Here is a 24,149-nt window from a genome sequence, read left to right on the forward strand (position 1 = left end):
GAAAGAGAGAGATGGAAGGAAGGAAGGAAAGAGAGAAGGAAGAAAGGACAAAAGAGTAGAAGGGAAGGAAAGAGGAAGGGAGAAAGAGAGGGAAGGAGGGAGGGAAGGGAGAAGGAAGAAAGGACAAAAGGGTAGAAGGGGAGGAAGGAGGAAGGAAGGAAGAGAAAGAGGGAAGGAGGAAGGAAAGAGAGAAGGAAGGAAGGACAAAAGGGTAGAAGAGGAGGAAGGAGGAAGGAAGAGAAAGAGGGAAGGAGGAAGGAAAGAGAGAAGGAAGGAAGGACAAAAGGGTGGAGTACCACTTATTGCTATTATGTATGGAATAATTTGGCTGTGGGTATTGTTGAAGGAAGGAAGGAAGGAAGGAAGGAAAGAAGGAGAGAAGGTAGGAGAGAAGGAAGGAAGGATAGGATGGTGAGAGAGAGGAGGGCCTGAGAAAAGAGTCCAAGGGGCGCATCCAACCCCTGGTCCTGGGTTTGCCCATACCTGATCTAATTGCATGCCGGGCACTGTGGTTTGTGGAGGAGGCCCTCTTCTCAATCCCACCCCCGTCACAAATGTGGCTGGTGGGGACAAGAGAGGGGGTCTTCTCCGTGATCGCTCCCCATCTCTGGAACTCCCTTCCGAAAGAAATAAAAACGGCCCCCACCCTCCTCTCTTTCAAAAAGCTACTAAAAATGCACCTTTGCACTTTGGCATACGGGGAGGAGGAGGACTAGAGCTCTTTAGTAATGCAATTGAAAAGCAGGCTGTTCTGTCCGTACTTCGTGGCCATTATGGTACAGTAAAGACAAATGCTTACTGTGCTGACTACATTAGATGTTTTATTGTTGACCATGCTTTTAAATGTATTTGTATAGTGATTAGGTGTTCTATGGTTTTATCCTGATATTTAATCTTATTTGATTAGTACAATGTTGCTATTATTCCATATTATGTTTATTGCTCTTAATGTTTTGGTATATGTCGGGCATTTAATATTTGCCTTTGTATGTGTAAACCACCCTGAGTCCCCCCCCCCCTCCCCGGGGAGAGAGGGTGGTCTAAAAATAAAGTTTATTATTATTATGACGATGCCATCATGAAGAATGCAGTTTAGGGAAGGGGCATTTAGAAAGCAAGAGAGTTCGTGCAATTCACAAATCCCAGAAGTCCACTGGATGCAACCATAGCAGTTGAAATTGATGTCAAAGGACTATAATTGTGTCATTACAAAGTGATGGCTTATTTTAATGGGATTAATTAAGTTTAGCAAGAAAAATTTACAAGCATTTATAGAACCTGAATCACTGCAAAATTAAGAATGTAACAAAATGAACAAAAGGATACAAACTTATTAGCATTCTTTGTTGAATGTATTGTCGAAGGCTTCCATGGCTGGAATCACTGGGTCATTGTAGGGTTTTCAGGTTATATGACCATGTTCTAGAAGCATTCTCTGCTGATGTTTCACCTGCATCTATGGCAGGCATCCTCAGAGGTTGTGAGGTCTCAACCTCTGAGGATGCCTGCCATAGATGCAGGTGAAACGTCAGGAGGGAATGCTTCTAGAACATGGCCATATAGCCTGAGGAACCTACAACAATCCATTCTTTGCTAAGTTGCTTTCTTGTTGCCTTACTAAGTCATTCCATTATTTTTCCTGCCTAGCAGTCTTTCCATTCTTGCTCCTTCTGGCAACGCTGGTTTCCAGCAATTATGCGGAGAAACAAGAAGAGTGGATGGAGTGCTTTCGTGATCCTGACTATGAGGAGCTGCTAAATATCGCCAGGAATGGTCTCAAGAAGACCTCCAAGCCAAAGACGGTTGTAATTGTTGGTGCAGGAATTAGTGGACTTACTGCTGCCAAATTACTGAAAGATGCTGGACATCAGGTAGATATCGTTACTAAGGGTGCAGCTACACTGTAGCACGGATGCAGTTTGTGATCATTTGAATTGCCAGGGCTCAATGCTATGAAATCCTGGGATTGGTAGAGTTTCGCTTATCCAACTTTCGCTCATCCACCATTCTGTATTATCCAACACAGTCTACCTCCTGCCTGGATCCACAGCAGTTTCAATAAATTGTGATGTTTTGATGCTAAATTCAGAAATACAGTAATTACTACATAACATTACCATGAATTGAACTGCTTTTTCTTTTGATTGGTTGTAAAACATGATGTTTTGGTGCTTAATTTGTAAAATCATAATGTAATTTGACTTTTAATATGCTTTTCCTTAACCCCTCCTTATTATCCAACATTTTCACTTATCTAACGTTCTGCCAACCCATTTATTACTCTACTGTAATTTGGTGTTTCCAGCACCTTCTGGCAGAGGAAATGAACAACCTTGGAAAGCTACAACTCCCATGCATTGTGTTATGGCAGTTATAATAGTGTCAATTTGCATTAATTATATTATGTAGATAAGCTATACCCTAAGAAATACATGTCATTAAGGTTTTTCGGACTGTATGGCCATGTTCTAGAAGCATTATCTCCTGACGTTTTGCTTGCAACTGTGGCAAGCATCCTCAGAGGTTGTGAGGTTGTTGACAGCCTTCGACAATACTTGTAATTAATTTCAATGAAAAAAGAGAGGAAGACAAACTGAATGTTGTCTACATGTGTACAAAAATATTGTACTCACTTCATATCTGGTACTCGTATAAAATGCTACCCATTTGCATTTTGCAAGCATGCAATGCTTTTATTTTTTGAAAGAACATTTGTATGTTAATTGCATATTGGTGTTAGCACATCTCTGTCTATCAGCATTTAATTACCAGTCATGTTGCATCATAGAATTGCCAATGACCTGTAAAGGCATTTGTATATAATGTGGACATATGTATATTCATATACATAAGGCGGGGAACAGAGTGGCCACAGCTTTGTGCACAAAACAATTTGAAATATAGCAGACATATAGGACTGTCCTTTAACACCAAAGTAAATTCGTATGGGAAAACATAGGTTTATGGGCATTTCCTTTCCACACTTTGTTTTCCCTGCTATTTGATCTGCATAATTTAGGATGACAAGGACCAAGTCTGGAATCTTCCACATACAAGGCAGGTATCTTGTGAGTTTTGTCGTTTGTGGATATTATTATGCATAGTTACATTTTAATTACTTCTAGAGGAACAATAAAGACATGGCACCGTTGTCCAAAATCATGATTGCCTGCAATATATTTTTCCTAGGTTCATATTCTGGAAGCCAGTGACCGTGTGGGTGGTCGGATAAAGACCCATCGTGAGAAGGATTGGTATGTGGATGTGGGACCTATGCGTCTGCCCAAGCACCACAAGTAAGCAAAAGGAGACATGACAGCAGCGATAACACAAAGCTATTCTTCTTCTGTGATCTCAACAAATTATGTTTCTAAATGACAATCTGAGTAGAAGCCTATTTCTGAAACATCAGCAATACATTATTATTAACAGTAGATAGTAGGTGGTTTCCAGATGAATCCACTAACCTGAACTTCAAAGGAGCTATCCGAGGTGCTGAACCCTATCCCAAAGAAGTTCAGAATTACGGCCAGTTGTTAATTGTTGTCAAGTCAACTTTGACTTATTGCAGCCCCATGAATGGTAGACTTCCAAGTCATCCTATCATTATGAACCCAGCTCAGGTCTTGCAGACTCAGGGCAGTCATGGCTTCCTGGTCGTGTTTGCTGGCATGGCTGAATGGGCGCCTTTATTACCTTCCCACCAAAGTGCTACCTATTGATCTACTCACATTTGCATGTTTTAAAACTGCTAGGTTGGCAGGAGCTAGGAATAACAGCGAGAGCTCACCCTGACCCGTGGCTTCAAACTACCAATTTTTAGGTCGGCAGATTCAACAGTTCAATGGTTTAACCCATTGTACCACCATGGCCCCAGTGTGGAACACATTTTACCACATTAAAACAGTGGAGGTGGCTCTTAATGAGACATACCGCATTATCATGGGGTGTCTGTGCCCTACACCACTGGAGAAATTACACTGTTAAGCCAGTATTGCACCACCTGACATCTGTCGAGAAGTAGCAACCAATAGTGAAAAGACCAAGGCAGTGACATCTCCAGCCCATCCCCTGTTTCAGTATCAGCCAGCACACCAAGGACTTAAATCAAGAAATAGTTTTCTAAGATCTACAGAGACACTTGCTGGAAAATCTCAGCAAGTGAGAGTCCAACAGTGGCAGGCTAAAACCCAGAATCTTAATCAATGGCTCATACCAAATGAGAGACTCCCCCTTGGGCACACAGAAAACTGGGTTACTTGGAAGGTACTGAATAGGCTGCCCTCTGGCACCACGAGATGCAGAGCCAACCTTAAGAAATGGGGCTACAAAGTGGAATCCACGACATGCGAGTGTGGAGAAGAGCACACCACAGAGCACCTGCTGCAATGCAACCTGAGCCCTGCCACATGCACAATGGAAGACCTTCTTATAGCAACACCAGCTACTAGTCAAAGGACATTTAATCAAATACCAAGTTTGCAAACTTTGTGGTTTGTTTGTTTGTTTGTTATTGTAATGCAATACAACTGTTTGGTTCACTCCTGACACGATGAATAAATACATACCATGGCCCCTTACACTAAAACAAAGCACTACTAAAATACATATCACAAATACACACATGCACCTTGCACCACTGTGGAGAAGAAGAAGAAATGTGCAGACTGATGATGAGTAATTGATTAGAAGAAGGAAAATGAGAAAAAGTTTTATTGAGATTTCATAATAAATCGTGAAATATTTAGATCTTATTCCTGTCCTATACTATGTGCCCATCTCATTTCTGCAGGTTTGTTAATTGACCTTCAGCATGTCAGGATAAAACAATATAATCTACACTTATGTTTTAAGAAGTGTTTCCCTCTTTTTCTATTTTTCAGAATTGTTCGCGAATACCTGAAGCAATTCAACCTTGCTTTAAACCCGTTTATTCAGAATAATGACAATGCCTGGTATTTATTTAGAAACAGAAGGGAAAAGGTGGCAGTGGTGAAAGCAAATAGTAACCTCTTTGGATATGAACTGGATCCCAAAGAGAAAGGAAAGTCGCCTGATCAACTTTATTTGGGAACGTTGGATAGGGTATGTCCTTTCTGAACAAGACTTTGGAGTTATATCTACTCTCAGTTCTTGTGGGTTTTTTCGGGCTATATGGCCATGATCTAGAGGCATTTCTCCTGACGTTTCGCCTGCATCTATGGCAGGCATCCTCAGAGGTGAGGTCTGCTGGAGCTGGGGAAAAAGGGGTTTATATATCTGTGGAATGACCAGGGTGAGACAAAGGGCTTTTGTAAGTTGGGCTGGGTGTGAATCTTTCAACTGACCACCTTGATTAGCATACAATGGGCTGACTGTGCCTGGGGCAAACTCTTCTTGAAGGGTGATTAGATGTCCCTGCCTGTTTTTCTCTCTGCTGTTTTTGCTGTTGCAATTTTAGAGTTTTTTAATATTGGTAGCCAGATTTTGTTCATTTTCATGGTTTCTTCCTTTCTGTTGAAATTGTCCACATGTTTGTGGATTTCAATGGCTTCTCTGTGTCTATATCTACTCTTCCTCCTCACATGCCCGATACTGTTTAATTTAGAAGGGCATCATTCTCATTCTAGCACTGCAATTGCCTGTGTCACAAATACCCTAAAGACACCAGATGCCAACTGATATTGGAAACTTAAGCAAGGTCAGCCCTGGTTAGTTCTTGGATGGTAGCCCACTAGTGAATACCAGGTGCTGTAGGCTGTTTAAGAGGAAGAAACTGATGTAACTGTGTTGCAGTGGGTTTTTCGGGCTGTATGGCCATGTTGCAGGGTCCTTTTAGATTCGGAAGGTAAAAAACAACAATGCAGTGTTGTTTGTGCTCTCATTCACATGTACCCCTCAATACCTGTGTTTGATCTGGGCCTGGCCAAAGCAAACACAACCTCTTTCATTTGGGACTTTTCATCTCATTTGTGACATATGACTCAGTTTCTCTTTTATTTCATACACGGTTCCTCATTTTTGTGTCTTGTGTAGTGTTTGCCTTCATCTAAACTCTGCCCAAATCTGACCCTCGTCTATTCAATTTTGTGTGCTTTAAAAATTGCCACATATTAATAATTAGTTTAATCCCTTTCAAAGTTGTCCAAGGTGGTGGCCTTTGGCAGTAAATCCCATCATTTAAAACTATGCTTTGTATGTAGAAATACTTATTTTTATTAATCTGTCATGAAGGTCCTGCCATTCAAGTTCATTGGATGCCTTCTGGATTCTTATGTCTTTTCTCACTGCCCACTTTGTCGGTCCATTGCCTAATTTTATACGAACCTACTACATCTTTACTTTTGGGTTCTTGAAAGTAAAGAGCCTTACAGATTGTGCTCTTCCTCGATGGGATAGAAGGAAAAGCCTTGTAAAACAACAAAAGGCACATAAGATAAGCCAATCACTGGATTGCTGTGAGTTTTGTGGGCTGTATGGCCACGTTCCAGAAGCATTCTCTCCTGTCATTTCGCCCACATCTATGGCAGCCATCCTCAGAGGTTTTGAAGCCAATCATTGCTAATATAGTTAACATTTTCTGACACGGATAACAAATGAACATATTGGTTGGTTCCCAGTAGACTACACTCATTACATAAATTGTTGAATGGTGAGTTAACAATGAGATAAATCCCATTAATTCTAGAATCTTATGAATAATTAGATTCTTGCTGTTATGACTGTTGTTGTTTCTTTTAACTTGGAAAATTGGACAAAGACATTAAGAGGGTTCCTTTTGCTTATCAGTTATCTTTATTATTCTCTCCAGGTAACAAAAGATTGCACGGTTTTGAGGGCAAAGTATGATTCTTACTCCACCAAGGTAAGAGACATGGGCATGTGCTTGTCTTTAAAATATATTCTAATCTATGCTGCAATATATTGTGTTCATTTGCCTGTTTGTTATGCTGTACATTTGTACATACTTCATCCAAGAGTCACCTTATTTGGTGTGTGATCTAATAGGAGTAAAGCAAAGACTACAGTAAAAAAAAATTGGGATTCAATCCATGAACTATTTGAAATATTTATTTAAAAAAACCTTGCTTTAAAATGCAGATTTATGAAATGGCTTTGCACAAACTTGATATTTATTTTCAGACTGCCACTCTAAATGTTTTAATTGAAATAATCAGTAAACATCAGCATTTTTCAGATAATGGCCCATTTTGTGTTATAAAGCAAATGGTAAGGATTGTCAGGTCAAACTTCGTTTCATTGAAATCATGTGCAGTTATGAACCACAAACCTAAGTAATGTTGATGTTTTGATGAGATGTTTTCTGATAATGTTGAATTGTGGATTATTTTACACTATGTTTTGTATTTTGCACCTGTTTCTCTATGTTGTACACCGCAATGAGTCGCCCTAGGGCTGAGAATTGCAGTATATAAGCGCAGTAAATAAATAAATAAATAATCATCTTGTGCTTTAACAACCATTTTCTGCCATGTTTCATTTCCTTCCCATCAGGAATACTTAATCAAAGAAGGAAATCTGAGCAGAGGAGCCGTGGATATGATCGGTACACTCTCAAATCAAGAGGCTTCATTCTATCTTTCGTTTTTTAACTCTGTATTCAGTCATGTGACTTTTTCAGATGATAACAGGTAAACAAAAAGGGTTTGTGTTCTTTTGATTGACGTGGATTGAACAAATATTTTTCTTAGGACGAAAGGCATCATTTTATTAGTCTCTCACACTGAGTCACCCCAGATGTGAAAAACCAGTGGCCAAGAGGTAACATCAGTTAGCCGTTAAGATAGTCCATTTCCTAGCTGTTTTACTAAATAGAGAACTTGATGTTGGCATAAGGGTATACTGAGTCCTATCTTAAATATACTACTGCGGTATTTTTGCTCTTAAAGTTACACAACAGTGAGAACCAAGATGATGCAGTGGTTTGGATGCTAGATCATCTTTCTCAGGATCATGGTTCAAATGCCTGTTTGGCCACGAAAACCCATTGGGTGACCCTGGACAAGTCACAAGCCCTGTGATAGCCTTGCCTTAGAGTCTCCATATGTTAGAAATGACTTGAAGGCACACAACAACAACAACAACAACAACAACTCAATTTTGAAGTATTCAGACTGGTGGATATTAACTATGTTTCTGTTTGTATATCAGCCCAAGGGCCCTTCCACACAGTCCTATAACCCAGAATATCAAGGCAGAAAATCCCGCAATATCTGCTTTGAACTGGGTTATCTGAGTCCACACTCAGATAATGTAGGATTTTCTGCCTTGATATTCTAGGATATAGGGCTGTGTGGAAGGGCCCTAAGAGATATCGGTCCAGTCATTCATATCAGCAGGCATAATAGTCTGATTCCTGAAGTATCCCCCCTCATATTTGGATTGGATCTGTCACAGCTTTGCCTATTTTAGTTTTAACCATTATGTACAGTTAATTATTCATTCCTCTGCAAGTTATCTAGCTAGATGTCTTCTGAGATTCCATTTGATGACCATTAGCTTTAAATATCTGTTAGTGAACCTTACATAGTATATTTATATATTAGAAATATTATCTGAAAGAATTAAAAAGAGCAAGGGACTTTTGAACAGCTGAGTTTGGTGGAGTTGAAGAAGCAGAGGCCACGAGAAGGGATTTGTTAAGAATCATAGAATTGAAAGAGACCTCGTGGACCATCCAGTCCAGCCCCATGCCATGAAGCAGGAAAATCGCATTCAAAGCACCCCTGACAGATGGCCATCTAGCCCCTGTTTAAAAGTCTCCAAAGAAGGAGCCTCCACCATACTCTGGGGCAGAGAGTTCCACTACTGAACAGCTCTCGCAGTCAGGAAGTTCTTCCTCATGTTCAGGTGGAATCTCCTTTCCTGTAGTTTGAAGCCATTGTTCCATGGCCTGATCTCCGAAGCAGCAGAAAACAAGCCTGCACCCTCCTCCCTGTGACTTCCCCTCACATATTTGTACATGGCCATCATGTCTACTCTCAGCCTTCTCTTTTGAAGTCTAAACATGACCAGCTCTTTAAGCCACTCCTCATAGGGCTTAATAAGGGCAGAAAGATAGAGAGAAACAACACCCATGGGCAACTTTAAAAATAAAGATGACAATGTCAGTAATAGGGGAAGGAAAACTAGCACATCTCTATGGTGTATTGAGGCTCAAGGTTATGAAACTATAGAAATTGTAGTTTTATGAGGTAGCAGGACTCTTTGGCAAAGAAGACTAAATACCTTGTCAAACTGAATCCCAAGATTTCATATCACTGAGCCATGGCAGTTAAGGTGGTGTCAATGTGCATTCATTCTTGACACAGTTTATGAAATGTACCAATAATACACTTTGCCTTTGTTGTTTACTGAGTTCCTGTACCTCCCTTGATTTTAACTGTTTTTGAAACATTTAACTGAAATGAGAACAATATACTGATCTGGAAACATCCTAGCATAGTTCAGTAAAAGAAATAAACAGACTGTTTTTATACTTTTTTAAAAATACAGGTATTACAGAAATGTAATTTGTTTGACTGCTTGATTAATTGACCCATTTATCATTTTCATATTTTCTTTCTTCCTATTTTCTGGACTGCTTTAGTTTGGATGAAATCACAGGTGGGTTTGACAAGTTCCCCAATGCCTTCCTCCAAAAACTGCCTGGAATAATTCGCCTCAACAACAAAGTAGAGAAGATTGTCCACTCGGGACGGAAAGCCACTGTGTTTTTCCGCAAGAAGGGCAAAAGCGCCTTGTCTTGGCTGACTGCTGACTTCGTCCTTGTCACAGCTACGACCAAAGCCACCCGACTCATCGAATTCCAGCCTCCTCTTTCTAACACAAAAGCCCATGGCCTTCGTTCCTTCCATTATGCAAGTGCCACTAAAATTGGCTTGGCTTGCACAGACAGATTTTGGGAGAGAGACGGGATTCGAGGTGGAAGGTCAATGACCGATCGGCCATCCCGAGCTATTTACTATTCAAGCCACAATTTCACCAATGGTCTTGGGGTTGTCCTGGCTTCTTATACCACCCGAGAGGATTCGAATTTCTTTCTTGCCCTCAGTGAGGAAAAGTGTGTTGATGTGGTGCTGGATGACCTATCACAATTGCACAATATCTCCAAAGACTATCTCAGATCTGTTTGCAACAAACATGTGGTTCAGAGATGGAGCCTGGACGAATTCTCAATGGGGGCATTTGCTGCTCCGGCTCCCTATGAGTTCAGTCAATTTTTCAAGGCATTGGTCCAGAATGAAGGGAGGGTTTACTTTGCAGGAGAACATTTAGCTCATCCGCATGCTTGGATTGAGAGTGGTATGAAATCCGCAATAAGATCAGCAAGTGCCATTAATCTCAGGGCTGCTAAGCCTGCATTGTAAAAGCTGGAAATATGAGCCTGTGTCACACCTATTCATTAAAAAATGTCAGAATGGATAGACTTCCCCCACTTTTAAAGTACTGGGTGTTTGTGCCAGTGGTTATGAAAGAGAAACATGGACCAGATCATGACGTGGCCAAGCTTTAGTATAATACGATCTTGCATGTTTAGGTGTCTGAGTAAATAGGCATACACAACCAAAGTTCAGCACATTTTGATATCCTCCTTTTCTTGGCCACTCATTCACTCTCTCCTTGGTTGGTTACAATCTTTGACAGTGCTTAAGCCAACTCCCTAACTTTCTAAAATAACAAGACTTTCTTCCTTATACTTGATACACCATTTTATCAAAGTTGCAACAAAGTGTGCAAGCATACACCTGCAAAAGAAAACACATTTTTACCTCTATCAAAGTCATAGGAAGGCCAGTATACACTCCCAGGATTCATCATTGTTTACAAAAGGAACATTTTACCATCTCTAAAAACAGAGAAGGCAACATTTCAACATCAAACGTCTCCAACCACATATTTGTAAAAGCAACATTTCTTCTCACAATATTAATCAAGTGCCATCCCTTGTCGTATGTTTTTAAAACTGGATAGTCAAAGCTGGATTCCCTTCTGATTTTTAATATTTCATTAATGACGAGGAGCCGTGAAGTTAGAGAATATATCTAGCCTTCTCTGTAGTCTCAGGGTTTTTTCCCTGGTACTATTGGCACTAACAGATATTTCATTTTCAAGAAATAGCTACTAACTTCACAGTGGTACTTACATGTTCCTGTCAGATACTGCAATAAAAATAACTAGAAATAAACATTCATAGCAACCCGTTTTTCTATGGTGATGATTCTTTTGTTGATGCAGTGAGAAGAATGGCTAATTAAATGCATCACCCCCAAAAGAACAAGTAGTATCTGCAGGCAAAGGCCAAATTACTGCTTGCAGACTTGGTCCACTTCTTCCAGGCCCAATTATGCTACAGTAGAGTCTCACTTATCCAACCTTCGCTCATCCAACTTTCTGTATTATCCAGTGCAGTCTGTCTCCCACCCAGATCCACAGCTGTTTCAATACATTGCGATGTTTTGGTTCTAAATTCATAAATACAATAATTACTACATAACGTTACCGTGTATTGAACTGCTTTTTCTGTTTATTTGTTGTAAAACATGATGTTTTGGTGCTTAATTTGTAAAATCATAATGTAATAATAATATTTATTTATTTGATCAGTCATATGACCATTTCAAAATAAAATCATAATGTAATTTAATAGGTTTTTTTCTTAATCCCTCCTTATTATCCAACATTTTTGCTTATCCAATGTTCTGTCAGCCCGTTTATGTTAGATAAGCGAGACTCTTCTGTACTTAGAAGCCAAGATGAATAAACTGATGTTGTTGTACTTTGGGCATAGACACTAATGGAAGTTGTAGCTAAACAGAGCTTGCAAATTTTGCAATAGTGTGGGGAGGAGGGGAGGAGTGACTTTTACCAGTAGTATATTTATATGTAAGAAAGAGACTGGGCATTGGTTCATCCCTCAGTATGTTGTCAACCCATACCAACCCCCTTCCCAAAGTTCTGTGAACAATAAAGAGACTGCAAATAAGAAATATGTTTGTTTAAAAAAACATTTTAAAAAAATGTTTATTGTTTTCAAATGCTGGCTGAGATTTTTTGGCACAGCATCCAGTGTGCCAATTACCACTGGAACCACTTATACTGGCTTATGCCAGAGACTTTGCAGTTCAATTTTGAGGTCCTGATAACGACTGAGTTTTTCCTGTTGTTTTTCCTCAATGCGACTGTCACCCGGTATGGCGACATCAATAATCCATTTTTTTTTCATTTTCCACAATCGTGATGTCTGGTGTATTGTGTTCCAAAACTTTGTCAGTCTGCATTCGAAAATCCCACAGTATTTGTGTGTTCATTTTCCACTACCTTTTATGATCCCACCAGTTCTTTACTGCTGGCAGGTGGTATTTGTGACATGTTCCAATGAATCATTTGGGCCACAGAGTTGTGCCTGTTTGTAGTCCATCTATGCAATTTTCTTGCAGCAGCTAAGGATATGATCCATGGTTTCATCAGCTTCCTTGCATAGTCTGCATTTTGGGTCATCAGCTGATTTTTCGATCCTGGCCTTAATGGCCTTTGTTCTGATGGCTTGGTCCTGGCCTTCTGTCTCCTTCTTCAGGGTTCCATTCGTGAGCCATAACCAGGTCTTCTCCTCGTCAACTTTTCCTTCGGTTTTGTCAAGGAACTGCCCATGCAATGCTTTGTTGTGCCAGCTGTCAGCTCTGGATGTAGTGCAGTTTTCTTGTACTGATTCTTTGAGAAGTTTCTGATTATTGACTTAAATCAAAGCCGGTTCTTTGCTTTCCTCTACATATTCTGCCAGGGTATGTTTTTCTTCTTCAACTGCTTGTTTTACTTGTAAAAGTCTTCTGCCACCAGACCTTCTAGGCAGATATAGCTGGTCAACATCACTGCGAAAATACAGTAAATTATGAATGGTCATGAGTTTTCTTGACCATTTCTGCCTGTGTCCAGTTTATGATGTCAAGAAGCAGGAAAATTGCCAGATATTATTATTATTATTATTATTATTATTATTATTGGTCCTCCAAGGGAACACTATGATGTGGTGCTGGATGACTTATCAGAATTCCACAATATTTCCAAAGATAACCTCTAATCAGTTTGCAAGAGGCACATAATATAAAAATGGGTCCTGTACAAGTTTTCCATGGGGGCCTTTGCTTCTCCCATCCTACATCAGATTGGAAAATTTTCAAGGCCTTATCTCAGAATGAAGAGAGGGGAATGACAAGGAGAACACATAGCTCATCCTCATGCTTGGGTTGACACAACAATGAAATCTGCCATAAGGGCCACAAGTAGCATGTATCTCGGTCTGTATGAAGAAAATGACCAAATGATGTGCTGTGCTTTATTTACGATCCCTGTATTAAGATCTCTCTCGCTCTCTCTCTCTCTCTCTCTACTATTAAACTTTTGGGATGCCCTAATGTTTTCTCAGTTCCTTTTGTACTCCATAGATGTGGGACATATGAAGAGGAGAAAGAGATTTATGCTCTGCTAAACCATTGTAGGCTCTAAGTCAAGACATTTTTACACATAGAAAGCAGAAACCATTCTTCTTTCCCCATTTCAGTAAAACTACTCTGAACCAAAACTGGGAAAAGTTACTTTTTACAGTCTCCCCTTGTCCACATATTCCCCAAGCAACAGAAAGATGAAAGTGGAACTCTTCAGATGATAAGTAAAGGTTTTCCTCTGACATGAAGACCAGTCGTGTCCGACTCTGGGGGTTGGTGCTCATTTCCATTTTTAAGCCGAAGAGGCAGCATTGTCCATAGATGCCTCCAACGTCATGTGGCCGGCATGACTGCATGGAGCGCCATTACCTTTCCCGCCGGAGCGGTACCTATTCATCTACTCACATTTGCATATTTTTGGACTACTAGGTTGGCAGAAGCTGAGGCTAACAGCGGGAGATCACGCCATTCCCTGGATTCTAACCTACGAACTTTCGGTTAGCAAGTTCGGAAACTCAGGGGTTTAACCCACTGTGCTACCGGGGGCTCCTTCAGATGATATTGGACTACAATTCTGATGTTTCCTTTACGTTTAAAGAATGAGAGTGATCATGGCTAAGATCCCATAATGCTCCGGAGGAGCAGAAAGCTCCATCAAGTGTATCTGCCTACGTGTGTCCTTAGGCCACATTTCTGCACCCAGACTCATAAACAAAATGTCAATCAACTTTATTACAATCACAGGTTACTCATAAAAAGGACAAAAACAGAACATAGCAGGCAATCAAGGTTAAAAATCCCAGGTAGCAGAATGTGCATACATGTGCATATATAGCATTTCAACCACCAACTTTCAGACCAATAACAGATAACAATCATTTTAAATGAAAATTATAAGATTTTTCTTTGCACTTTTTTCAAAACTGGATCTGTAAGTTGGAAATAAATATTCTTATAACAGAGTACAACCTCCCATATCTGCAAAAATCAGTTCTCATAGTTTTACTTAACCATGTCCAAAAATATGTTCTCTCTAGGCATTCTCTAGGTTCTTCAGTGCAGGTCACAGGTTCGAATCTGGGGAGAGGCGGATGAGCTCCCTCTGTCAGCTCCAGCTCCCCAAGCGGGGACATGAGAGAAGCCTCCCACAAGGATGATAAAAACATCAAAACATCTGGGCGTCCCCTGGGCAACGTCCTTGCAGATGGCCATTTCTCTCACACCAGAAGCGACTTGCAGTTTCTCAAGTCGCTCCTGACACGAAAAAAAAAAGCAATTCTATGGTGTGCCTCATTGCAATATGGTTTGCTCCTATCCACAGTTTCACGTTTCTAATGTAAGTCCAGAAACGTATCCATTGTGGATATGGAGGGTATAGTATTTAGCCAAATGTGGTCAACCGAAAGAAAACATCATCCTCTCTTGTCCTACCATGGAGATTGGTGTCATATGAAGGGTGTACTGGATATACTCCTTCCTTCTTTCCAATATAGTAGACATGTTTAGAACTAGCTGCAGTTTCTGAGTTATCTTCAAGGGCAACCCCATTTAGAGGACACAGAAGTGGACTAACTGGGAAGTTTCCAGAGTGTGGATTACTGTGGCTAAGTCATCTGTGTCCAAGAGGACTCTTCTTATGTTCTTATCACCCTTCACCATTGGCCATGCTGGCTAGGGCTGACGGGATTGCAGCCTAACATATTCTCCATGACTATTTGGAGGGAATTAATTTAGTGATCTTACAAAAACCCTTCTTCCTATCCCAATACCAGAGTTTGAAAGGAGTGTATGGAGGTTATGTGTGTTCGGTAGGAAGGGTAGCGTTTCCTAGAGAGAATCTGCCCTTGACTTCTTTTATATTCTCTGAAATGCTCTCCCTCCAACTTCTTACATTTGAGCTCTGGATATTAAAATAATCCAGGGGTAGAGGAGGAAGTCAAACCTTTATTGACTTCTAATGTTCCCTAAAACTCCCATCCCTACCATCAGAGGGCACTCAGGAGAAGCTCCAACGTTAACTAGTTCATTGTGTAAGAGTTCTGCAGGTAGAACTTCACTGTGCTTTTCCATTCACGAGGCCAGACATGGGCAAACTGTGGTCCTCCAGGTGTTTTGGACTTCAACACTGACAATTCCTAAGTACCTCAGGCCCTTCCTTTTACCTCTCAGCCACTCAAGCAGTTGGGGGGTGGGGGGAGGGCCTGAGCTGTTGGGAATTGTGGGAGTTGAAGTCCATAACACTTGGAGGGCCAACGTTTGTCCATGCCTGCACTAGGCCCACCCCAGATTCACTTTTTTGGGGGAACAGCATTCTTCAGGGGTATTTATTATTATTTATTTATTTCCTGCATTTATAACCCGCCCTTCTCACCCCCGAAATGGGACTCAGGGCGGCCTCACAGCAAGTATGGTCAGTGCTTTCACATAAATATTCAACAAATACAATTAAAACGTTAAACAGGTAATTAAAAACAGTTAATTAAAAAGCAACTAATTAAACATGCCAATTAAAATCCAAAGCTGGGTTCGAGTCAATTCATTGTCGCCAGTTGCTTAAATCTTCTACTCGCTTGCTGCTATTCAATGGTCGAAGGCTTGGTCCCATAGTCAAGTCTTGAGTTTCCATCTGAAAAACAGGAGGAAAGTGGCCAACCTGATGTCCCTGGAGAGAGAATTCCACAGGCAAGGGGCCACTGCTGAGAAGGCCCTGTCCCTCGTCCCCACCAATCGCATTTGTGAAGGCGGTGGGATCAAGAGCAAGGCCTCTCCAGATGATCTTAGACTTCGTGATGGTTCATAACAAGAGATACGTTCAGACAGGTGAACTGGGCCAGAACAGCTTAGGGCTTAGGGTACTTCTATGACTGGTGGATAGCAGGCTCTAGATCCAGGGAAGTTGCTGGATTTGGCAATGAAGCTTCGTGTTTGGGGGGGGGGGGGAGGGAGGGTAAAAAGGAAAAGAGCTATCTATGGTTCCCTCCCATAAACTATAGAATAAAAAACTGAATCCCTTCTAACTAAAAGAGGGTTAATTAGATAAAATCTGTATTATCGAAGGCTTTCATGGCTGGAATCACTCAGTTCTTGTGGGGTTTTTTGGGCTATATGGCCATGTTCTAGAGGCATTTCTCCTGACATTTCGCCTGCATCTATGGCAAGCATCCTCAGAGGTGAGGTCTGCTGGAGCTGGGAAAAAGGGGTTTATATATCTGTGGAATGACCAGGGTGAGACAAAAGGCTTTTGTAAGTTGGGCTAGGTGTGAATCTTTCAACTGACCACCTTGATTAGCATACAATGGGCTGACTGTGCCTGGAGCAAACTCTTCTTGAACAGTGATTCGATGTCCCTAGATAAAATCTCTTTGGGGGCATGATAGGTCCCAAATGGCAGAAAGGAATTGTAGTATCTGGCCCTTGGGGTTACTTCCCACTCTATGATTCTATGATCATATACCAGCCCCAAGGCAACCCTATAACCAGAGGGTAGGGGTTGGCAATATTTTTTGTTGCCCAGGAATGAAGGTTGCCGTTGCTTTCCTCTGAGGCTGAGGGTGCATAGCTTGCCTAATGTCACCCAGTGAGTTTCCAGACTAAGCAGAGATTCAAATCTTGTTTTCTCATAATTTTAGTCCAGCACCACAACTGCTGTATCACATTAAGTTTCTAGGTCAGTGGTTCCCAACTTTTTTTTTAACCAGGGACCACTTGACTATGACCAGAGATCATTCTCTAACATTAGTACTAAAAGGGTTACAAATCAGTTTTTGTTCAACTTTAGATTTGGTTTGGTTATTTGGGTTGCAGATTCAGAAAATTGCATTGGATAGACTACATCAGCTCTAGTTTCGATATAGAACATATGTCATCCAGTAGTCACCATCTGTTCACTCACAGAAAGACATATATAATAATCTAGAGTTGATGTGGTAGTAGTAATCTTTCCCGGAATGTGGGAGGACAAGAAAAGAGATTTAAAGACGGGCTCAAAGCCCACCTTAAAAACTGTGGCATAGACACCGAGAACTGGGAAGCCCTGGCCCTTGAGTACTCTAGCTGGTGGTCAGTTGTGACCAGCAGTGATGTAGAATTTGAAGAGGCACGAATGGAGGGTGAAAGAGAGAAACGTGCCAAGAGGAAGGCCACCTTCCACCTGGAAACTGATGCCCTCACTGCGGGAGAACATGCAGGTCAAGAATAGGGCTCCACAATCACTGATGTACCCACTATCAGGACACTGAACTTGGAGGACAATCTTACTCAGACAACAAGGGATCGCCTAAGTAATTAAGTAAGTAAATCCTGAATAGTCAGTCTCTCCCCTCCTGACATCCCTGTTGCCTCAGCACTATGAGGGTTTCGTGAGACTAGTCACTCTCGCTGCCTTGTGGTTTTAAGGAAACAGTGTAATAATAGTGAGGCTGCGGACCACATTTTCGTTCTTGCGGACCACTGGTGGTCCACAGACCACAGGTTGGGAACCACTGTTCTAGGTAAACTCCACTTGCATATGTTTTTAATGGGATGCCAGACTCTGTTTTTTTTCTTCTTAGAATGGATATGTCTACCCAGGAATTCTGAGGACAGGACTTCTTGGCCAGTCAAACCAGGAATCGCTGTCTGTAGAGAATAAATAGATTTTATTTGTTATTTTCAAGATCTCAGCAATGATTAACCTTATTGGAAGAAATGTTATGCTTGCTTAAATATTTTCTACTGTAGTAAATACCAGTCTGTGTCCTGCTTCCCCTTCACGAACCTTGAGGACATTGGTATACGTGACTTTTGGGAAGTCATACAGGTAAACCCACATCATACATGCAAATCCAGACCTTCTAATATAGTTGCCTCCTAGAAGGAAGAGATGAAGGGAAGATGAGCTTTATGGACTTTTCCTAAAGTCTGAAAAGATAATCTCCTTAAAGGGGTTTTGATATTTGCTTACGTGCAAGTATGTTATATGTAAATTCACGTTTTTCTCCTGCTTTTTCTCTGGTGGAGGCTGGTGGCTTTGATATCAATAGTGTGTTGGGCATGTTTGGGTTTTAATCTGAACTTTCAGGAGCTATCCAAGGGGCTGAACTGTATCTTTGAAACAGGAAATTGCTTCTTTCAAAGTTGAGGGGTTTTTTTTAATATTAAGTCAAAAGAAAAGAGTGTAAACACACCAAACTCCAAAATAAAAAAGAAAGGAAGTGCACAAGTAACTGGTATATAATACAACGTAAACAATATATTTCCAAACTATTAGTAGAAATAGAACAGAGAATTTGTATCGATCCCTTTTGACAGTAGACTAGACACTATAGTGGTTCTCAGCCTATGGATGCCCAGATGTTTTGGCCTTCAACTCCCAGAAATCCTAACAGCTGGTAAACTGGCTAAGATTTCTTCGAGTTGTAGGCCAAAACACCTGGGGACCCACAGGTTGAGAACCACTGCACTAGACAGTCTTCTTCAGAATTTACCAGAAACAAGAAGTTAATACATATTAATCTTCATCCCATTACTTTTATAGTTTGTATGCCTACTGTGCAATAAGGGTCTGCAGACTATAATAAAATGTTGTCTTATTAATTTGCTTAGCGGTGTGTATGTATCTGTGGTGGGTTATAAAAGGAATAACAGAAATGCCATTATAAGAGTCACCCACCCCCCACCCCTCAGCAGCCACACTTACATGATGTGTTCCTGGAATAGATGAACATTGTGGTTTCTTCCATTAACACGCCATTATTGGGAGCAGTGTGGATGTGGTCAGATTATCGTTCCACCTGGGATTCCCAAGGAAATCTCTGGCAGAGTAGCCAGAGACCACTTCTTGTGATATGGCAGGTAAGACAAATTTTCTAATATGTTTCATTTTCACTTAACCATATTTTCGGATTTCTGATTTTAGTCAAGTTTCTGGTAATTAGTGATGTACAAATCAAACACAATGTGTAATATGTGACATGTGCATCAGCACTTCATGTCCTCTTACCTGCTCCATCATTTTTGGAGCACTTCTTCTGGGTTTTTTTTTTTCCTACTAGCAAATTCGGAATGGAAAGTAATATGACTGATACGCATTTTGCTTCAAGGCATGCTAGAGAAAGGCAGCTTAGATGCATTAGTATATATTTTTTAAAAATTGTTATTCTCCCATCTCTTTTATTTGCATCTCTTCTATCACTTTCAAACATGATAAAGTTTTTTCACCAGGACTAAAAGAGCAAACAGTCCGGTTTCCCACAGTGCTATCATACTGATTTGTGTCCATGAAATAGTAAATATCTCAATAATAATAATAATAATTTATTTATTTATTTATTTATTTATTTATTTATACCCCGCCTCCATCTCCCCCAAGGGGACTCAGGGTGGCTTACATAAGACCGCACCCATCAATACAGAAAAACACAATATAAACACAAATACACACAAATAAATAAATTACATAAGATGCAAAATCAATATAAGTAAATAACACAATAGCATAAAATCAAACAGTAAAACACAGATGATCACACTGAGCAGGGCCAAATTCAAGGATAAAATTTTAAAACACTGGGGGATAGGACAGATGATGATGATGATGATTATTATTAGGTTGTTGTAGGTTTTTTCGGGCTGTATGGCCATGGTCTAGAGGCATTCTCTCCTGACGTTTCGCCTGCATCTATGGCAAGCCTCCTCAGAGGTAGTGAGGTCTACCTCAGAGGTAGTGAGGATGCTTGCCATAGATGCAGGCGAAACGTCAGGAGAGAATGCCTCTAGACCATGGCCATACAGCCCAAAAAAACCTACAACAACCCAGTGATTCCGGCCATGAAAGCCTTCGACAATACATTATTATTATTATTATTATTATTATTATTATTATTATTTGAAACACAACAAGATGAATCATTATTACTATTATTATTATTTGATGCACAAGAAGATCAGTACACAGCAAACAAGATCACTATGCTGGCTTTTGTATTCAATCACACGTTGGACACTTCCCAAGGACTGTGTCATGTATCGGCGAATAATGTGTGGAGATCCAAGTAGGGTGGCCTTTTGCAGCCGACAGATGGTAACTTTGTCAGCGACAATTTTTTTAAGTGCAGGCCAGGATCTTTAGACACTGCACCCTGTGTGACCACCTTTACTATCTATATATATAAATTTGTTAGGGGCATCCATCGAGGAAACAAAACTCAAAAAAACCCCAACGAAACTTAACCAAAATTCCCATGCCCATAACACAACCCACAAGGTACAAACATATCTACTCAAAATGAAAAACAACACAACAACACACTCACAAAACGGCAAAACAACAAAACTCAAAAATCCCCCAACGAAACTTAACCAAAATCCCCGTGCCCATAACACAACCCACAAGGTACAAACATACCTACTCAAAATGAAAAACAACACAACAACACACTCACAAAACGACAAAACAACAAAACTCAAAAATCCCCCAACGAAACTTAACCAAAATCCCCGTGCCCATAACACAACCCACAAGGTACAAACATATCTACTCAAAATGAAAAACAACACAACAACACACTCACAAAACGGCAAAACAACAAAACTCAAAAATCCCCCAACGAAACTTAACTAAAACTCCCGTGCCCATAACACAACCCACAAGGTACAAACATATCTACTCAAAATGAAAAACAACACAGCAACACACTCACAAAACGGCAAAAGAACAAAACTCAAAAAAACCCCAACGAAACTTAACCAAAATTCCCATACCCATAACACAACCCACAAGGTACAAACATATCTACTCAAAATGAAAAACAACACAACAACACACTCACAAAACGGCAAAACAACTGAGCATGCGCATTGGCGCCCAGCCGCAAGTTCCCTGGGGCGCGCACATGGCCTTCCGGCCAACGTTCCCTCTGCGGAAACCATGCCCACTCCAAGCCCCGCCGCGCCGCTTCCCGCCCACACACACCCCCTGCCGCACACACACACGCAACCCCACGCTCCATCACTCCCCCCACCGCCGCACACACACGCAACCCCACTCCCCCCACCGCCGCACACACACATGCAACCCCACTCCCCCCGCCGCCGCACACACACACGCAACCCCACGCTCCATCACTCCCCCCGCTGCCGCACACACACACGCAACCCCACGTTCCATCACTCCCCTGCCCCAATCTTACCTCCTTTTACTTCATGCCACCTCCAAACCCCACTCCGCCCCTTCCCGCCCTGTCAAAATCTAGGAAAGACAGGAAGGAAGGAAAGAAGGAAGAAAGAGAAAGGGAGGTAAAGAAAAAGGGGGAAGGAAGGAAAGTTAGAGGAAGAAGAAAAGGAAAGAAAAGGAAAGATGGAAGGAAAGAAAAGAGAGACAGCAGAAGAGAAAGAAAAAGGGGGAAGGAAGGAAAGAGATAGAGAAAGAAGAGGAGAAGGGAAGATGGGAAGGAAGGAAGGAAGGAGGGAGGGAGGGAGGGAGGGAGGGAAAGAAGGAGAGAAAGAGGGAAGATTGGCCACAGCAACACCTGTCGGGTAAAGGTTGTTATTTCTATTATTATGATGATGATGCTATTGTTCCTATGAGACCCTTTTAGGGGGAATGGGAGAGGTGTCAGGTCCCAGAGGCAATGCATTGCATTATTGTTATTGTTATGATGGTGGTGAAATAAAAGGAAATAAAAAGTGAAAGAAGGAAGCAAACAGGGAGGGAAGAAAGGCAAAGGAAGAAAGGGGGAGGGAATGAAGGAAAGAGAGAAGGATGAAACCAAGTAGTGAAAGACGGAAAGAAAGAAAGAGGTAGAGAAGGAAGAAAGGAGAGAAAGGGGGAGGAAAAGGGGGAAGGAATAGGTAGGGACCTCTCTTTCATAATAGTCCAGATATCTACCTCAACTTTGATAAGTTTTACTATAGGCCACAGCAACGCGTGGCAGGGCACAGCTAGTTATTATTATAAAGGTTCTGCATGATGTCTTGATATGATTTTCAGGCAGATTCTTATAGAATAAGACACATAGATTTGGTTTCTTTTGGTTACAATGCTGCAAGGTATAGATTGTGTCTGAATTCTTAGGCCAGCGTTTCTCAACCTGTGGGTCGGGACCCCTGAAGGGAGGGTCATGAGGGGGGTGTCAGAGGAGTCACCAAAGACCATCAGAAAACACAGTACTTTCTGTTTGTTATGGGGTTTCTTTGTGGGAAGTTTGGCCCAATTCTGTCGTTGGTGGCGTTCAGAATGCTCTTTGATTGTAGGTGAATGATAAATCCCAGAAACTATAACTCTCAAATGTCAAGGTCTATTTCCTCCCAAATCCCTCACTGTTCACATTTGAGTATTCATGCCAAGTTTGGTCCAGATTCATCATTGTTTGAGTCCACAGTGCTCTCTGGATGAAAGTGAACTACAACTTCAAAACTCAAGGTCAATGCCCACCAAACCCTTCCAGTATTTTCTCTTGATCGTGGGAGTTCTGTGTGCCAAGTTTGGTTCAGTTCCATCGTTGGTGGAATTTAGAATGTTCTTTGATTGTAGGAGAACTATAAATCCCAGCAACTACAACTCTCAAATGACAAAATCACACACCTCCAAACCCCACCAGTATTCAAATTGGGGCATATCAGGTATTTGTGCCAAATTTGGAACAGTGAGTAAAAATACATCCTGCATATCAGATATTTCCTTTATGATTTATAACAATAGCAAAATTACATTTATGAAGTAGCAACGAAAATAATCTTATGATTGTGGGTCACCACAACATGAGGAACTGTATTAAGGGGTTGCGGCATTTGGAAGGCAGAGAATTAGGCTGTCTGAAATATGCTCTTAAAATGAAACATGGGCTATGAGAACAAACCCATTCATGAAGGTTTCACATAATAAAACTTCTAGACATCTCTATACCTTCATAAATAATGGACCATCTTGGGAGATGTCTTGAGGAAGGTATTGGCCTGTTAAAAAAAACTACCAAGAGAAAGTTTTAAAGGGGACAAAACCTGTTTGCTTGGATTCTGGATGCCATTACTTTGGCTCTCAGGAGTTGGTCTCTATAAAAGTTAGAGCTGATTTGCAACCTTGAACAGCCCCTCAAACATGGAATACTTCAGTAAGTGCTTTCTTTTCCTCAGACATTTAAATGCTGTGTCTTAAAACTATTGAGAGGTTTTTCTTTATTATTTAGCTTTGCTGCTAATATTTTTGTTCTACATAAATCGATTGGGATTCCAGCAACTAGTCCAAATTGGTTAACCTGGTGTATCACTATAGGAAATTCCTTCAAAGAGTCTTCCGACATTAAGATAACGTCATCCTCAAATAACTTTATTTTGCATTTTTGGCTTTTCATTTTTATTCTTCTTAGATCTTCATCTTTGCGTAATTTCCTTGCTAAAATTTCTATTGCAAGTATAAGTAATAGGGGTGAGAGAGGGGACATCCCTATCTCATGCCTCTCTGTAATGAAAGGTTTCTATCATGTCTCTGTTGATTTTGATTTTAGCTTTTTGTTCTGTGTATATTGCTTGTACTCCATTGATACATTTTCACCATATCTTAAATTCCTTAATAATTCCATAATGAAATTCAAATTCCAAGGACTGAAGACCAACAGGTCAGAGGTTCGAATCTGGGGAGAGTGGATTGAGCTCCCTCTGTCAGCTCCAGCTCCCCATGAGGGGATATGAGAGAAGCCTCCCACAAGGATGGTAAAACATCAAAACATCCGG

General features: G+C 40.9%; 1 protein-coding gene across 1 annotated transcript; it reads left to right on the forward strand.

Annotated features, from left to right (window-relative positions):
• Window positions 1-1,653: 1,653 nt before the first annotated feature.
• On the forward strand, window positions 1,654-11,990 carry LOC132765119 (L-amino-acid oxidase-like). The gene is made up of 6 exons (XM_060759306.2): window positions 1,654-1,871; window positions 3,190-3,296; window positions 4,884-5,085; window positions 6,791-6,844; window positions 7,495-7,631; window positions 9,590-11,990. The coding sequence occupies exons 1-6, from the start codon at window positions 1,719-1,721 to the stop codon at window positions 10,368-10,370; spliced, it is 1,434 nt and encodes a 477-aa protein (XP_060615289.2). The 5' UTR covers window positions 1,654-1,718; the 3' UTR covers window positions 10,371-11,990.
• The last annotated feature ends 12,159 nt before the right edge of the window (window positions 11,991-24,149 follow it).

This window comes from Anolis sagrei, chromosome 2, assembly GCF_037176765.1.
Source record: "Anolis sagrei isolate rAnoSag1 chromosome 2, rAnoSag1.mat, whole genome shotgun sequence".
NCBI classification, from domain to species: domain Eukaryota; kingdom Metazoa; phylum Chordata; class Lepidosauria; order Squamata; family Dactyloidae; genus Anolis; species Anolis sagrei.